This window comes from Chiloscyllium plagiosum, unplaced genomic scaffold, assembly GCF_037043375.1.
Source record: "Chiloscyllium plagiosum isolate Xiang-an unplaced genomic scaffold, Cpla_swu_hap1 HiC_scaffold_2, whole genome shotgun sequence".
NCBI classification, from domain to species: domain Eukaryota; kingdom Metazoa; phylum Chordata; class Chondrichthyes; order Orectolobiformes; family Hemiscylliidae; genus Chiloscyllium; species Chiloscyllium plagiosum.
The window spans coordinates 69,560,031-69,578,124 of record NW_028270140.1 but is presented as its reverse complement, the minus strand read 5'-3'; the positions used below and the strand labels follow the sequence as shown (position 1 = coordinate 69,578,124).

Genomic DNA, 18,094 nt, shown 5'->3' with positions numbered 1-18,094 from the left:
TTAATATAAACCCACCTTTTAAAACACATTTCCTGTGTTTGTATAATATATTTGAGACCATATTTTTGTATTTTTCTCAGATTTAAATATCATAAAATCCACTTTCTTTCATTCAAAAAATATTTGGAATTGGTTCTCTTTGATTTTTGATGTAGGAAACTAACTTCCATTTAAGTGTAATAGAAAGATGTTAAGATAAATAAAAACAATTATTGCAACCAGTGAAGAGGCTGTTAAAAAGTAGGAAAGCCAATCAAGCCTCCTCATTGGTCACAACACTGCATTTATAATAGCTTAATTGAAAATAAGGACTGCTGAGTACAAGTTTGAATCTGATTATAAACTAAGTTCTTAAAGACACTGCAATGTGTGCTATTTTATAGTAACTTATTAGTTATCAGCATAATTTTGGGTTGCAGTTATTTCTATTCCTGGTAATACTGAATATCTTGCCTTTAAACACTGACTGAACCAAAAATAGCCAATTAGCTTCATGTCCACCTTTACTGAGATACTGAAGAAAACTCAATATATAAAACTCATACCGCGAGTAAAATTCTACTCTTGATACCTTTCTGAAGGAACATGATGTTTGATTGTGTTGTAATTTGCAATGAAGATAGCTGCTTTGAGGAAATACTGCTGATGTGAGCTATAGAGAGGGGAAAAGCCCTTCCTTTTTTATTCCTGATGAAGGGCTTTTGCCCGAAACGTCGATTTTGCCTGTCCTCGGATGCTGCCTGAATTGCTGTGCTCTTCCAGCACCACTGATCCAGAATCTGGTTTCCAGCATCTGCAGTCATTGTTTTTACCACTTAGAAAATAATGGTAGAATTAGGCAGAGTCAACATATATTTATGATAGGGAAATTGCATTTGACAGTCTCGTTGGGAGTTTTTTTGAGGCTGTTACTTATAGTAGAGATAAAGTAGAACTAGTGGATGTTGTGAACTAGATTTTCAGAAGTCTTTTGATCAGGTGCCACACAAGTGCTTAGCAAGTAAAATTAAACCGTATGGGACAGGGGGAAATTTACTAGCAAAGACAGCATACAGTAGAAATAAATGGATCTCAAATTCAAGTTACTACCTGTACTTGGGTGCTGCAACACCCAGTGCGAGGGCCACCGACACTCACAATCTATGTAAATGCGAGGACTGACTATGACGGCTCAGATTTTCCAATGGCCAGAAATTGTTTTTTTTAGCATAGATGTGAGTTGCACGTGGGAACCCTGTAGAATCTCTATCACAGAAAACTCTGAAGAATTTGCCTGGGGAATTGAAGATTCTGCTCAGCAATTCCTTTTTTTTAACAAATAAATTCTCCAAAAGTCCCTAATTCATCAGAATGCTTTGCATTCTCTCATTTAAATGAAGTCAATAGTTACTCAGGAAAAATTAGATGATTAAATACATTTGCCTAATTTTTGAGTAACTACTCATGTGACCCAATACTTACCTCACACAGCCCCAACTATTTGTTCCCATATTAATGATAAGTCCCAGATCTTGCCCTGACACCTGGGACCCAATGCCCCACCTTGTACTCCAGAACAAATATAATCCTTCAACTACTCCAGACCTTATTCATATTCAATCACTCCAGTTCCAAACGTCTTTACTTCCCAGAATCCCTCATCCTAAGGGAGCAGGCAACCCTTTCTCCACTCTGGACCTGATCCCCATTCATTACCACCCAAGAGCCAATTCCATGTTCAAGTGCTCAGAACCCAATCTTCCTTTCACTGCTTCACCGTGACCCTTGTTCACCCCTAAGAGTTGATCTCCTTCCACCCCACCCAGCCCTTCTGGAACTCCACCCTGCTTTACCCATTCTGGATCAGATCGGCTTCTACTCCACCAATTAACCCTTAGTCTTAACCTCCTCCAACTCAACATTCATCTGCCCTTGCCTCTTGCAGACCCTATTTCTCGCACTCACCCAGCCCTGCCTCTACCAGACCTTGTTTTTCTCACCCATCTCAACCAACTCTAAACACTGAATCACTTACCATGGCCCCCTCACCAGCTTTCACCCTATTCACTTGACATCCTATTCCTAAGCACCCTACCCAGCTGACGCCCTACCCTCCTGGCACCTAACCTTGCACTTATCTCAAGCTTTCTGTGAATCTGGATCATTAAATTTCAGAACACAGCCACAGACTGCTGTGAAGTGGAGCATGGTTTGCCTTGCGCTGTCAACTCTGTTTTATGAAAGAACTGTTGTACGGAAGCACAGCACCACACTTTTGAATGAACCCTGATTAGAATCATTTGCTATAAATGCAGAGCTCTTTCCTTTTGTAAAAATTAAGGATGGTATGGCAATCTGCAAGAGATTGACGCTCCTTAGAAAATCCAGCCAATATTTCCAAATTTGCAGCTGGCACAAAGCTATATGTAAATGCAAATTGTGAGGGGATGGAAGACAGTTTCAAGCAGACTTGGACTGGTAATTGGATGGAGGAAATGTTGAGAGTTATAAGGTAGCCAGGAAGGATCTGAAGAGAGAGCTAAGAGCAGCAAGGCGGGGACATGAAAAGTCCTTAGGTGGTAGGATTAGGGAAAACCCTAAGGCTTTCTATAGGTATGTCAGGAATAAAAGAATGACGAGGGTAGGAATAGGTCCAGTCAAGGATAGTAGTGGGAAGTTGCATGTGGAGGCTGAAGAGATTGGGGAAACACTGAATGAATACTTTTCGTCAGTATTCACTCAGGAACAGGACATTGTTGCCGATGTGAATATTGAGTCACAATTAATTAGAATGGACGGCTTTGAGGTATGTAGGGAAGAGGTGTTGGAAATTTTGGAAAGGGTGAAAATAGATAAGTCCCCTGGGCCTGATGACATTTATCCTAGGATTCTCTGGGAAGCAAGGGAGGAGATTGCAGAGCCATTGGCCTTGATTTTTATGTCCTCGTTGTCTACAGGAATAGTGCCAGTAGACTGGAGGATAGCAAATGTGGTTCCCTTGTTCAAGAAGGGGAGTAGGGATAACCCTAGTAACTATAGGCCAGTGAGTCTCACTTCTGTTGTGGGCAAAGTCTTAGAGAGAATTGTAAGGGATAGGATTTATGAACATCTGGACAGGAATAATGTGATCAAGGATAGTCAGCATGGTTTTGTGAAGGGCAGGTCGTGCCTCACAAACCTTATTGAATTCTTTGAGAAGGTGACTAAGGAGGTAGACGAGGGTAAAGCAGTAGATGTGGTGTATATGGATTTTAGTAAGGCGTTTGATAAGGTTCCCCATGGTAGGCTACTGCAGAAAATACGGAGGTATGGCATTGAGGGTGAGTTGGAGGTTTGCATTAGGAATTGGCTGGCTGGAAGAAGACAGAGGGTAGTAGTTGATGGTAAAGGTTCATCTTGGAGTGCAGTTACTAGCGATGTTCCGCAAGGATCTGTTTTGGGACCATTGCTGTTTGTCATTTTTATAAATGACCTGGAGGAGGGGCTAGAAGGTTGGGTGAGTAAGTTTGCGGATGATACGAAAGTCGGTGGAGTTGTTGACAGTGAGGAAGGATGTGTCAGGTTACAGCGGGATAGAGATAAGTTGCAGAGCTGGGCAGAAAGGTGGCAAATGGAGTTCAATGTAGGTAAGTGTGAGGTGATTCACTTTGGTAAGAGTAACAAAAAGACGGGTTACTGGGCTAATGGTCGGATACTCGGTAGTGTGGATGAGCAGAGGGATCTTGGTGTCCATGTACACAGATCTCTGAAAGTTGCCACCCAAGTAAATAGTGCGGTGAAGAAGGCATATGGCGTACTGGCTTTTATTGGTAGAGGAATTGAGTTCCGGAGTCCTGAGGTCATGTTGCAGTTGTATAAGACTCTGGTGCGGCCGCATCTGGAGTATTGTGTGCAGTTTTGGTCGCCATACTATAGGAAGAATGTGGAGGCACTGGAACGGGTGCAGAGGAGGTTTACCAGGATGTTGCCTGGTATGGTAGGAAGATCGTATGAGGAAAGGCTGAGGAACTTGGGGCTGTTTTCATTGGAGAGAAGAAGGTTTAGGGGTGACTTGATAGAGGTGTACAAGATGATTAGGGGTTTAGATAGGGTTGACCATGAGAACCTTTTTCCACGTATGGAGTCAGCTATTACGAGGGGGCATAGCTTTAAATTAAGGGGTGGTAGGTATAGGACAGATGTTAGGGGTAGATTCTTTACTCAGCAAGTTGTGAGTTCATGGAATGCCCTGCCAATAGCAGTGGTGGTCTCTCCCTCTTTATGGGCATTTAAACGGGCATTGGATAGGCATATGGAGGATAGTGGGCTAGTGTAGGTTAGGTGGGCTTGGATTGGCGCAACATCAAGGGCCAAAGGGCCTGTACTGCGCTGTATTTTTCTATGTTCTATGTTCTATGATACCTGCCTTGTATTTTCTGGAGTTTCAAAGAATGAGAGGTTACCTCTTTGGAAATTACAAAATCTTACAGGGCGTAACAGAGCGAATATGGAAAGGATGATTCCCCTGGCTGTTGAATCTAGAACCAAACAACATAATTTCAGTGTAAGGTTAGGATATATAAGATAAATTTCTTCATACAGGGGTGATAAATCTTTAGAATTCTCTACCCCAGAAGGCTGTGGAAGTTCAATTGTTGAGCATATTCAAGACAGAAATCAATACATTTCTGAAGATAAATGACTTAAAGGAATAAGGAGTTAGCATTGATAAAAGGTGATGAGGTAGCTTATCAGCTATGATCTAACTGAAAGATGCAACAGGCTCAATACGCCAACTGATCCTGTGTTTTTGTGTTCCCATGATAATTCCGAAAAGCAAAAATTATATCATATCATATCAGCTGTTGCAGTCTGAAATGCCTGAGAATGTGGTGGAGGCAAGTTCAATAGAAGCATTCAAGGTGGAATGAGATGTTATTTAAAAAGTAACAGTATCTCAGGTTATGTCCAGAGGGAAGTCGAGAGGGGGTGCCAAGGGGACATGAAAACTGAATGTGAAACTACTGACACCAGAAAAATACTGAGAAACCCAAAAGAGATTACAAAAATTGGGGAACCTAACTTTGAAACCCTTTCTCCCATATATTGGCAGAAGCAGACAAGGCAGACATCAAAAGTCATTTCATTCTTAAAGGTGTTCAGAAAGCAACTCGTGGTTATGAGCCAAGTTTCCACTAGCACCAGTGAAAACAATCCCATTTTCTTCATATTTTAATCTCATTTGCATACAACTTACACATACCTTGGGTTTAATCATATGAAAGCTTCATTTTCTATCAATGAACACATACCTTTCTGGAATCTGTATTGGGAGTAGCTTGACTAGACTGAATTATATTGAAAGACTTAAGATGGACTTTTAATAATGGTACACTGTGGGGTCTTCTTGCTGTGGTCACAGCTAAAGGTACTTCCTTTGAACTTTTGCAATGAATTGAAACTTTTTCAGTTTTAAGGAGCTGTAATTTTTCTTGGAGTTGATCCATAACAAGTTGTTGTTCAACTATTTTGTCATTCTGCAAACGTAAAAAGAAAACAGCAAAATTACAATGGACCAAAGCAATCCTAATCTTCTTATATTTTTCTTCCATATTTTATAATTAACTTTTTATCCCAGTTTTCGGATAACCTATATGTCTGACATTTCTTGACTGCAAGAGTAATCAGGTCACAAGGCTGAATCATTATTGAGTAAATCAGTGAAATATATAAAATGTTCTTGAATTCTCCAAATTCATCTCCATGGTAGGAAATTACCTATCCTCCACTCACTTTGTCACCTCCAAACCCATTGAAAGCCAAGACTGTAAAATTTCCCATGTGTGGAGTACTACAGTTTACATCTTACTTAATCCGCTTAGCTTCTATGTGAAACAAACAATGTTTGTGATGATATCATATGATATGATATAATTTTTGCTTTTTGGAATCATCATAGGAACACAAAAACACAATGACACAGACAATAAGAATATGAAACAACTGTTATCAGTGTTGAGTACTGACACCGCCCTGGAGATTGAGAAGTAATAAATTGCAAATTTGTTGAATTTCCTTTACAATTCCCTCATTGTATGACTAAATGACCTCATATCTATATTTCAATTAATTGACAGTGAAGTGCTTTAGGATATAGAGGATAAGAGAAAGATGCAATTTAAATGTAAGCTATTTCATTTTGTTCCTTATACATACAAAAAGCTGTAAAATGTTCAACCAGTAAAGACAAGGATGCAACACTTAGCAGCAAAAACACCAGTGGTCAGTACATAGGAACTAAAGTTTGCAATACAGTTAATCCAATGTGGGTTCAATTCCACCACTCATTGAGATTACCATAAATGTCCCAACTCTCAACCCCAGCCCTCACCTGAAGCATAATGAGGCTTAGAGTGCTGTTGTGGTGAAGTGTCCCTACTTCAAGTCGTACCTGCTCCAGAGGTATGTTATATCAGCTATGAACAGGTTGATTAGAAAATATCTTTAGATGCCAGTCATCTCTCACTAATATGAGCAGCCTAATTGTCTGGTAGGACTTTTATCTGTACAAAGTTTGTTTATTTAATACAAGAAAGAATAAATGCTGTATGAATTTTCTTTAGTTTTTTTCTAGTTATTGCATCATGAAAAGTGTATTTGTGACATGGTCAAACAAGTTTACCATCAGCCTGTAAATCCTTCCAATACAGCTGATGGCAGGTGATAAGAGTGGCAGAGGTTCCTGGCAGCCATCATGCAGAAGGCCATGGTAAACTATTGCAGGACATATGGACCAAACTAATGGAAGTCTATGGAGCATGGAAATGAGAATGGGAGTAAAGACAAAGAAATAAACAGTAATCACATACTCCAAATACAGCAGATGCATTTCACCAAAGCCAAAGGCAGTTAAATAAACAGATATTTTTGTTTTCTTGCGATTTTATCAGAAAAAAACATTTTACATGATTTTTTTGATGTTACATTTGGGAAAGGGTAGGAATAAAGTATGCCATGCAACAATTTGGAAAATAACAACAGAAATCCATTTCTTGAACTAACCTTTTGGTCAGCCCTCCAAACATTGGCCTTTTTAAGAAAAACATAGCACAGAGTCGTGCCTTCAGACATTTTATTGTGATTTATATTGCTATGTAGCTATACTAGTTTTGGTAATAATAAGTTAGTTTACAAAGAAAAAAAACACCCAGCAGAAAATTGACAGTTGAGAAATAAGCTTGCATATTGTATCAGACATGGTTTCTGCAGCCTTTGATCAATAGTTTGAAGAAACTGTAGGTCATTTAACCACAAAGAAAATTAATTGTGAAGTGAATGAACAGCCCACATAACTGTTTCTCTCCTGAAGCACCCATGCCCCTGACTGACCAACAGCCTTGTCTATATGGCTTTCATTTTCAATTTTTACAATTTGTTTTCTAATCGAGTTGTTTAGAGATATTATGATACAACCTGCAGCAAATAGAACTGAAACCCTGGTATCCTGATTCAGAGATGGCGATTCTACCACTGTGCCACAACAGCCCCACAATGATTATTTTTTTAATTTTTAAAAGATTTTTTCATATCCTTAAGTGCTCTTACGCACAACTGAATTTATTTTTGTTCATCACCAAATCATCCATCAGCCATGTTTCCTATATGATTAATTTACATGCAAAGACCATTAAGTACAATGCAAACCATCAAAGGTGAGGGAGGTATAACTCAAAATGGATTTGGAAAGGGCCTCACAATGTTTATCTACAAAAGATGAAGTTGTTTCAAGTGTTTTGCATCTTTAGCTATTGAGGCTTTAAAGGATCCAGATGATTGAAACTTTGATTGGACAGTGAAATGGAATTTTTTTCACACTATAACCCTTGCCAATGCACAGGATTAGGAAGTTGGAGCCGCTAACATCATCTTATGTTCTAAACCATACTGAAAACAGAAGTGAGTGCAAATAACATCACTGCTGTGAGTCCAATGTTGCTACCTCTCATTCACTGCCCAGTTCTCTTCTCCCCTCAATGACCCACTCCTAACTGCATTTGCAACACTACTCCTGCTTCCTTCTCTGTTCCATTTGCTGCCTGTCTTGCTACTTTGTCCAGGGAGTGGGGCAGTGAGTAAGGCAATGGGTGTGTCAGTGAGCGCTCTTTCTGCGAGCAGTCAATCATTTGTAATTTGTTTCAGGGGAAGCAGGCTGCTGCACTAAATAAAACTACACTTAAATGTATGAAGCCAGTACACAAGTCTTCACTGTCACAGGCAGTGGCACTAAGGTACTGTGAGCTGTGAGTATGTTGCCTGCAGTTGTGCTGCCAGCAAATGCAACTCTTTTTTCAAACATAAGTTATCAATGCAAGATATCAATGCAAGATATTTTTACAGCTTTTCTTTGCATATAATTTTGACTGAAAATTGCTTCTATACAGTGTATAGTGACCATGGAAAGGGCCATGGGAGAAGTTGGGTGAAAGGCCATACTCTTAATCCCCTGCATCCAACAGTTTCTGAGACTGCTTCTGAACATTTCCCAGGATCGGTTAACTCAAGTAACGAAGATACCAAACTTGTGGCATTTTCTCCTGAGGAAAGCAGATCTAGCCTGCAAATTTCCTGACATCCGCTACTATTAAGGGTGAAAACCTGGCCCATTGAAAAGAGAATGTCCTCAGCTACCTCACTTACTTTAGAAGCATTGATCCTTTTTGAAAAGTGAAATGATTACAATTAAGTGCATTGTAAACAGCACATACCTTCCTTGTGCTCATAATTAAATTGCACACATTGGGAGATAGGTCAGGTTTGTGCACATTGCAAAAGAAACATGCAGTTTGTCATGTCACTTTGAAGCAGTAGAAACAACATAGGAATGGGTTCAAAGGGAGAAGCTTGGCTATATGTTCTACTTCTATGCTCCTGATCTCCCAAGTATGCTTGGCAACAATTTTCTGTCCCCTCAGAAGAAATATCATTTTATTCAGTTTAGTCTGGCTGTACCTGAAAATATCTATCTGAGCATCTATAGACTTCTTTACTTGCCTCCTTCCAATATCTTAGTTCAGTATTTTATGTCTCTATTGCAAGAACTATACACTTTATTACTGAGGGGGCAGCACTTTCTACCTATTCCTCTGCGATGTGTTTGTTTGTCAGATATCTTCCAACAAATCAGATTGAATAGTGTAATGAAAGAATGCAAAATTATCTGCCATACAGTGAAGCCAAGGAAATATTTGAAACCACAGATGAAGTCTTCGGGTCTTATGAGTGTTTTAAATAAAAATATTGTCTGCTTGGGAGCCAGTGCAGGTCAATGAGCATGGGGAGATAGGGAAATGGAGCCAGCTATGACTCAAGACATGGACATCAAAGTTCTGGACAATTTCAAAATTAAGAAGATAAATTTGGGAGAATATGAGTATGTGGGAATAGTTGAGTCTAGAGATAATGAAGGCATGAATGAGGCTTTCAGCAAATTCCAAGGTAAAATATTTAATGATGTATGTATTATACAGTCTTTTATATCTATTAAAGGAATTACTGAGAAGGAAAAGGGACACTATGAAAATCAAAAGTAATCCTCAAGATAATGTGAAGAGAAGCCTTTTTTTAAAAAAAGATCCTGTCAAAAATGTTATACTGACATGTTTATATATTTTGTGAATCAGTGCAAGCAGGAGATATGGACTTATTGTGAAGTTGATATGAGGGAGTTTAAGACACAGTACACAGAGGACATTATGTGCAAATGACATGAAACAACCATTAATTGGTCTTCCAGCAAAATGAATGAAGTATAAAGCTACTTTAAGCTAAGTGTGTCCAGGGTTTGGGAACCAGATCAGTAGGTCAGCATGTGTAGTGATTGAAAGGAAGGTAGTGGTGAAGTCAAGTAGGTCTCATAGAAGAATAAGCAGTGCTTGGTTAATGCACACAGCGGGACTGATGGTCTGAAGTGAGTAAAGGAATAAAGCAGGTAAGACAGATGACCTTAAAGCCTGGATTACTACATGGAACTATGATGTTGTAGCCATTACAGAAACTTGGTTGGAAGAAAGACAGGACTGGCAGCTCAACATTTCAGATTTCAGATGTTTCAAGTGAGATAGAGAGTGATGTGAAAGGGGTGGGGAAATTGCATTACTGACTAAGGAGAAATGCCATTGAGGATACCTTTGAGTGCTTATCCAATGAGGCCAAATGGGTAAAACTCAGGAAAAAGATTATGCTGGAGTTATATTACAGGTCTCCCAATAACCAGCAGGAGTTGGGAACAGATATGTAAGCAGATCATGAAAAGACGTAAAATCAACAGGGTTGTTGTTGTAGGGATTTTAATTTCCATAATATTGATGGGAACTTCCTTAGTTCCAGTGGCTTAGATGGGGTATAGTTTGTTCGGTACATCTGGGGATGTTTTCTTGAAACAATACGTAGATAATCCAACTAGGAAAGAAGCCATGTTAGACCTTTGGGAGATGATCCTTTGAGGAAGCAGGAAAGAACTTAAACAAGAAATGAAACAGGTTAAAAGTGGCCATGTAATGTCCGTGGTGTGTAGGATAAGAAAAAATCCCAAGGCATTTTATAAGAGCAAGAGGGTAGCTAGAATAAGGGTGGGTCCAAGGCAAGGACAAAACTGGAAATTTCTGCATGGAGCCAGCGGAAGTTGATGATATCCTTAATGAGCACTTCACATCGGTATTCACAAAGAAGAAGGTCACATATGATGGTAAGATTAGGGAGGGGTATGTTGATATTCTAAGGCAGGTCGACATTAAAGAGGAGGTGGTGATGGGTGTCTTGAAAAACATTAAGGACCTGGTGGGATCTATTCCAGGATATGAGGGAGGCAAGGGAGGAGATTTCTAGGGCTTTGGCATGGTTCTTTGTATTCACACAAGGTCACAGAAGACTGAAGAATTGTCAATGTTGTTCTTTTGTCTAAGAAAGGCAACAGAAATAATCCAGGAAATTATAAGCTGGTGAGCCTTATATGATGATTGGGAAATTGTTGAAGAAGATTCTTAGGAATAGGATATACTCGTATCACAAAAGAATGAACATATTAGGCAAAATCAGCATGGCTTTGTGTGGGGGAGGTCCTATCTCACAAATTTAATTGAGTTTTTGAAGAAATTATGAAGGATGAGGGACGGGTAGTAGATGCTGCCTACATGGACTTTATTAAAGTATTTGATGAGATTCATCGTGTTCGGTTGGTCCAGAAGACTAAGTGAGATGGGATCTATGGTGAGTTGGTCAGTTGGTTACAAAATTGGCTTGGTCATAGAAAACAAAGAATAGTTGTGGAGGGGTATTTTTCTGATTGGAGGTCTGTGACCAGTGGTGTTCTGCAAGGATCAATGCTGGGACCTCTGTTGTTTGGAATTTATACAAATTATTTGAATGAAAATATAGGAGGTCTGAATAGTACAGACAACATGGAAATTGGTGGAGTTGTGGATAGTGAGGAATGCTGCCAAAGGATACAGCAAGACATAGTTGGTTGGAAAGTTGGGCAGAAAAATGGTAGATGGAGTTTAATCTGAACAAGTGTGGAGTGATGTATTTTGGGATGTCCAATGCAACAGGAAAGTATACGTAAATGGCAGGACCCCTAGGACCATCGATATAGATCTTGGGGTGCAAAACTATAGCTTCTTGAAAATGGAAAAACAAGTGGATAAGGTGGTAAAGAAAGCAAATGGCATACTTACCTTCATTGGTCGGGACATTTAGTGTAAAGGTTGGCAAGTCATGTTGCTGCAATACAAACTTTAGTTGGGCTACATTTGGAGTTGTGTGCAGTTCTGGTTACCACACATTGAGGATATGGAGGCTTTGGAGAGAATGAAAAAGAGTTTAACAAGATGCTGCTTGGATTGGAGTGTATTATTAACTATAAGGAGAAGTCAGACAAACTTGGATTGTTTTCACTCGAGCAGCGGAGGCTGAGGGGTGATCAGGTAGAAGTAGACAACATTATGAGAGGTTTAAGAAGTATTTAGACAGACATGAACCTGCAGAGAATAAAGGGATACTGACTATATTCAGGTAGATGGTTTAGTTTAGCATGGTCAGCCCAGACATGGTGAGCAAAAGGGTCTATTTCTTTGCTGTACTGTTCTGTGTTCTATGTTTATATTCTAAATTTCAAAACATTAGCTCCCTCTCAAATAACTGTACTGAAGCAAGGGAATTTGGTGTGAGTGAAAAATGGGCATGAGAATATTAGGAGGAATCTGCCCTGAAGAAGATGTCAGAGATTAAATGCTCCATATCAGAATTGGCTTAATCTTGAGAAGCATGTATTGGAATGAGTATTTACAAATCATCAGAATACTTACTTTTCAGACCATCAGCTAGTTTGTACAGCCACTCTGTCGAACCACATAGACTAGTGCTGCAACATATGAACAGTGACTTTCAACAGCAGGTCAGAGGCTACGAATAATGTGGCAAGAAACTCATTTCCTGATTCCCCAAAGCCTGTTCACCATCTACAAAGCACAAGCCAGGACTGTGATAGATTACTCCCCACTTGCCTGGATGGGTGCAGTTTCAACAACACTCAAGAAGCTTGACACATCCTGAACAGAGCAATCTGCTTGATTGACACCAGATCTACAGGCATCCACTCCCTCCACCACCAATGCTCAGCTGCAGTAAATGTGTATTTTCTAAAACATGCACTGCAGAAGTTCACCAAAGATGCTTAGATAGTACTTTCCAAACCCACAATAGCTTCCAGCTAGAAGGTCAAGGCAGCAGGTTTCCCTCCAAACCACTCACTATCCTGACTTGGAAATATATCACTGATCCTTCGCTGTCTTAGGTCAAAATCCTGGAATTCCCATCCTTAGGCCATTGTGGGTCTATTTACAGCACATGGACTGCAGCAGTTCAAGAGGCAGGCAGCACCAAGTGCAATTAGGTACAGACATTAAATATCGGCCAACCAGTGATGCCCATATCCCATAAACAATTAAAGATTGCTTACAGACTACCAAAACACCTCAATTCTGAAATGATGAGATTCCAGTGATTCATCAGCAGCATCAAAACAGAAGCATCTATGAAGTCACATGGATGAAATGCCAACAAATCTCAATATGCCCAGCAGCGAAACTGTGAAGTGCAATAACACTTCTAGTGAAAATAGTAAGACGTGAGGAAGCAAGATTCACATTGGTACTACCCTCTGGGGTCAATAGAACAAAATTAAAGCACATGGTAATTTTCAAATGTAAATCTTGCAAAATCATAAATAAGACTGGGAGGAATGTGCAGCAAGTCAGCATCACCATAAAGCAGACAAGTAAGAATGAGCCTGCATGTGAAGTGCATCAGTGGGAGATTAAAAAGTGGCAGCAGTGTCCCTTTAGTCTGCTTTTCTCTGTCAGAGCCAAAGTTTGATGTCAAAGGAAAACGGATAAATGATTGGTGGGTATTTTATCTCTGTTTCTTTTGACTGGCCAAGTTGTTTAAATCAGGAGATATTATTACACTGAAGAATGTAATTAGAAAATTCACTTTTAAAATATTTAATATTAAACGACTTAACTATGTATAACGGAGATAGTTGGGCAGGTGATATGTTACAGCTATAGTCTGTGGAAGCTGGTGAATGCTGGTGTGATCCACAGTGAACACATTTGCAGCAAGTATTGGTTGCTCAAAGAAATTCAGCTCAGAGTTGATGACTTGGAGCCCACACTGTGGACACTGAAATACATCAGGAAGAGAAAGGGTTATCTGGGTACTGTGTGACAGTCACACCCCTTAGATTAATCATATATTATTTCATTCATGGTCAGAAACAGGAGAGGGTAAATATGAGTGAAACAGGTATCAGGATCCAGAAACTAGCTTTGGAGGAGTGTCAGCCAGTGCCCTTACCCAATAGGTAGAAGGTTCTTTCTTCAGATGTGGACCAGGGCACAGACTGCAAGCAGAATGGCAAACTGGCCAAAGCATCGTGGTATAGATAAGTGGGGGAAGAAAAGAGAATTGTAGTAGTATTAGTAGGGGATATCATTCTTAGGGGAAGAGAAATTGCTCTCTGTAGCAAAGACAGAGCGTCTTGACAATTGTGTTGCTGACCTAGTGCTAATGTTTAGAAGATCTATTCAAAGGTGGAGAGAAACTTGAAGTTGGATGGGAAGGATCCCCTGTTGTATTCCACTTAGGTATCAACAATAGAGGTAAGAGTAGGAAAAGGTTCTGCTGAGGGATTACAAGCAGTTCAAGATTAAAGTGCAAAGCAGTAGTAATCTCAGGATTACTACCTAACCCACATGCACATTGGTTTAGGATAAATAAGATTACAGAGGTAAATGTATGTTTCAAAAATTAGTGAGGAGAAATAGTTTCCCATTCATGAGACAGTGGCAGCAGTACGGGGAAGGAGAGAGTTGTTCTGTTGGGATGGACTTCATTTGAACTATGCTCAGACCAGTGTCCTGGCAAATTGTATAACTAGAGTTGTAGACAGAGCTTGTAAATAATAAGTGGAGGGTGGGAAAGTCTTTAGAATTATAGAGTACAGAACAGACTCTTTGGTCATCGAGTCTGCACCAACAAAAACTACACTAAAACTAGTCTGAATTTGCACCACTTGGTTAGTAGCTTTGAATGTTGTGACAAGTTAAGTGCTTATCCAAGTACCTTTTAAAGGTTGTGAGGTTTCCTGTATCCCAGGCAGTACATTCCAGAATCTCACCATCCTCTGGGTGAAAATTAAATTTATGCCCCTTGTTATTTATCCTTCAACTAGGGGGATCATCTGCTTTCTATCCATCATCCCATGCCCCTCATAATCTTAAATACCAAAAGAACTGTGGATGCTGTAAATCAGAAACGAAAACAGAAGTTGTTGGAAAAGCTAAGCAGATCTGGCAGCATCTGTGAAGAGAAATCAGAGTCGTCAGAACAGGACCCAAAATATTAATTCTGATTTCTCTTCACAGATGCTGCCAGATCTGCTGAGCTTTATCAGCAACTTCAGTTTTTGCCCCTTATAATCTTAGCCACCTCAATAAGGTTCCCCCCCCCCCCGCCCCCCAGCCTTCTCTGCTCTAAAGAAAACATCCCAAGCTTATCCAACCTTTTTCATAGCTAAACTTTCCATCTCAGGCAACGTCCTGGTGAATCGCCTCTGCATCCCCTCCAGCGCAATCACATCCTTCCTATCAGAACTGCACACAGTGCTCCAGCTGTGGCCTAACCAAAGTTTTGTACAGCTCTAACCTAATTTTCCTGCTCTTATGAACTATACCGTACTATGACTGATAAAGGCAAGTGTCCCATATGCCTTACTTATCTTATTAACCTATCCTGACACCTTCGCGGATCTGATCTGCCCACCAGACTAATCCAACTATATCCTCCTGTAACCTAAGACCTTCTTCCTCACGATTAGCCACCTAGCCAATTTTATTCATTATCCCCCCCCCCCAACATTTTCTTCTCTATCATTTATATACATCATGAATAATAAGGGGCACATAGCGATCCCCATACTACATCACTAGATACCAGCCTCCAGTCACATAGCCTTTTCCCACTACCCTTTATCTTCTACCACTAAGCCAATTTTGGATTCAATTTTCCCAGTTATCCCAGATCCCATATACTTTTACATTCTTTATCAGTCTCCCATGTGGGACCTTGTCAAAAGCTTTGCTGAAATCCATGTAAACTACATCAACTACACTCGCCTCATCTCCTTGAAAAATTCAATCAAGTTTGTTAGGTATGACCACCCCCTGAAAAAGCCATGCTGACTATTGCTGACGAAATCTTGCCTCTCCAAATAAAGATGAACTCTCTCCTTCAGAATTTTCTCCTATAGTTTCCCTGCCACTGATGAGAGACTCACTGGTCCATAATCCCCTGAATTATCTCTACTACCCCGCTTCAAAAGCAGAACTACATTAGTTGTCATCTAGTATCTCTGTGGCCAGAGAGAAATTTAAAAATTGGGTCAGAGTGCCTGTAATTTCCTCTTTTGTCTCCCACAGCAGCTTGGTATACAACTCATCTGGACTTGGGGTTATGTCAATGTTTAAGCCTGCCAAAACCTCCAATACCTCCTTACTGCCTATGTCAAATTGTTCAAGAACCTCACAGTCCCGTTTCCTGAATTCTGTATTGACACGGAATCAGAGAACCTCTTAAGTGTAGAAAAAGGCCATTCAGACCACCGGGATCTGCAGTTCCGAAGAGCATCCCACCCTATTCCCATAAGCCCACATTTACCATTGTTAATCGCCTAGCCTGCAAACTATAGGGTAATTTAGCATGGCCTATTCACCCTAACCTGCACATCTTTGGACTGTGGGTTTCAACAAAACATTCGTGGATCATGTCCGTGCTAAACAGAATAAGTGGATGGCTGATGACGAAAACAGTCTTCACAAAGAATGGAAATATTTGTGCTGACTTCTTGGTATTTTCATTATCAAATCTTACAATGCTATTCATGTACTAAGAATCAAGTCGTCAAAAAAATGGATAACATCCAATTCAGCAAATGGAAAACAAGATGATTCGTTGCAAAGCGATGATTATGAAAGGCAAAGGATCCTTATGATGATGCAATAGTTAAAGTGACATAGAATGCATTTGATAAACTTTGTATTGATGCTGATGACAATGAATTTGACAGTTTTAAAATGCACTGAATGTAGTTAAAGGTATCTTTGGACCATTAATTAATTTAATAAACTTCTTGCATTAATTGATCTGAATTACCTTGTGTTTTTATCCTCACAGTTCAAAATGGCAATCACCCAAACTGATGCTTCACATTTATATTGGGTATAAAAGTTGACTCATTTCTGGAAGGAATTTTGAATGTTTCAAAATGTAAACTGATATGCTGTAATCTGCTATACATGCTCATAAAATAATCAGAGACAAAAAACTGAAGATGCTGGAATCCAAAGCAGACAAGCTGGAGGCTGAAAGAACACAGTCAGCCAGGCAGCATCAGGAGGTGGAAAAGTCAACATTTTGGGTGTAACCCTTCTTCAGGAATGGAGGTGGGAGTAGAGACAGCTGCAGATAAATTGAGGGGAAAGGGTTATGGGTGGGGAGAGGGGCAGAATGGTGAAGTAGTGATAGATGAATACAGGTGGAGGGTACAACCTGGTTGTTCAATGGGAGGAATTAATCCAGTTGGTAATGGAAGGAAGGGTCAGTATGAAGAGAGGAGGCAGAGCTGTAAAGGGAGTCAGGGAATTTGGCAGGAATAATAAAGTCTTTGTTTGCAAGATTTTATGTCCTTGGGGATCCTCAGTGACTAATATCCTAGTTTTCGTTGGTTATTTGCTATATTTTAATACATGATAATACCTTTATATTAGTATCGCAATATTAAGTTATATTAATTATGTTAACACATCAATCTGCCGAAAGGAATTTTATATTGTGAACAAATCCCATTCTTCTTAACTCCTTAAGGTAAGGATATGTCTTTAACATTAAATTCCTGTATGAAATTAATTTACATCATCACAAAGGAATGGAATGAATGAGAATATAGTTGGCAGCTGTAATGTTGAACTATAAACTGACAACACAAATTTTAAAGTCCACTTTCTGGTGATATTTAAACTTTAAGGGAAAATGTTACTGCCATGGTTATGAAGTATGCGAAAAGTAAGAAAAACAAGACAAAGTGAAATCATATATTTCACTAAGTGACAGTTTGATTCAGTTAATACCACCTTATTACTATTGTCAAATCTGCAAGTAGGTTGACATGCTTAAGCAAGGAACATCCCTTCTCCAGTTCAATTGTGACTTGCTTCCTCATAAACTTAGAAGATCTTTTACATGTTTTCCTGGGGAAGCCGAAGTAAAAATCTGATTTAAAAATCCAAAGCCTGAGTGCTGTAAAGCCATAAAACTATAAGACTACAAAAAGTAACAACAAGAGTAGGGTGTTCAACCCCTGAGCCTGTTCCACCATTCAATAGGCTGATGGCTGAGGTAAAATGGCTGATCTAAAATTCTTCATGTACACTATCCTGCTGTTTCCCTGTAATCCATGATTCCCTAAATGAACAAGAATCTATTTGTACAGTCATACAGATTTACAATAACAAAAATGTTT

General features: G+C 39.6%; 1 protein-coding gene across 4 annotated transcripts in view; it reads right to left on the bottom strand.

Annotated features, from left to right (window-relative positions):
- The window catches only part of LOC122561287 (kinesin-like protein KIF27), a 146,206-nt gene that overhangs the window by 98,337 nt on the left and 29,775 nt on the right, over positions 1 to 18,094 (bottom strand). For all 4 annotated transcript variants that reach the window (XM_043712943.2, XM_087997660.1, XM_087997662.1 and 1 more), the window contains one exon: positions 5,271 to 5,495. In XM_043712943.2, the coding sequence (XP_043568878.2) occupies positions 5,271 to 5,495 (225 nt within the window). The remainder of the gene's footprint in view (positions 1 to 5,270; positions 5,496 to 18,094) is intronic.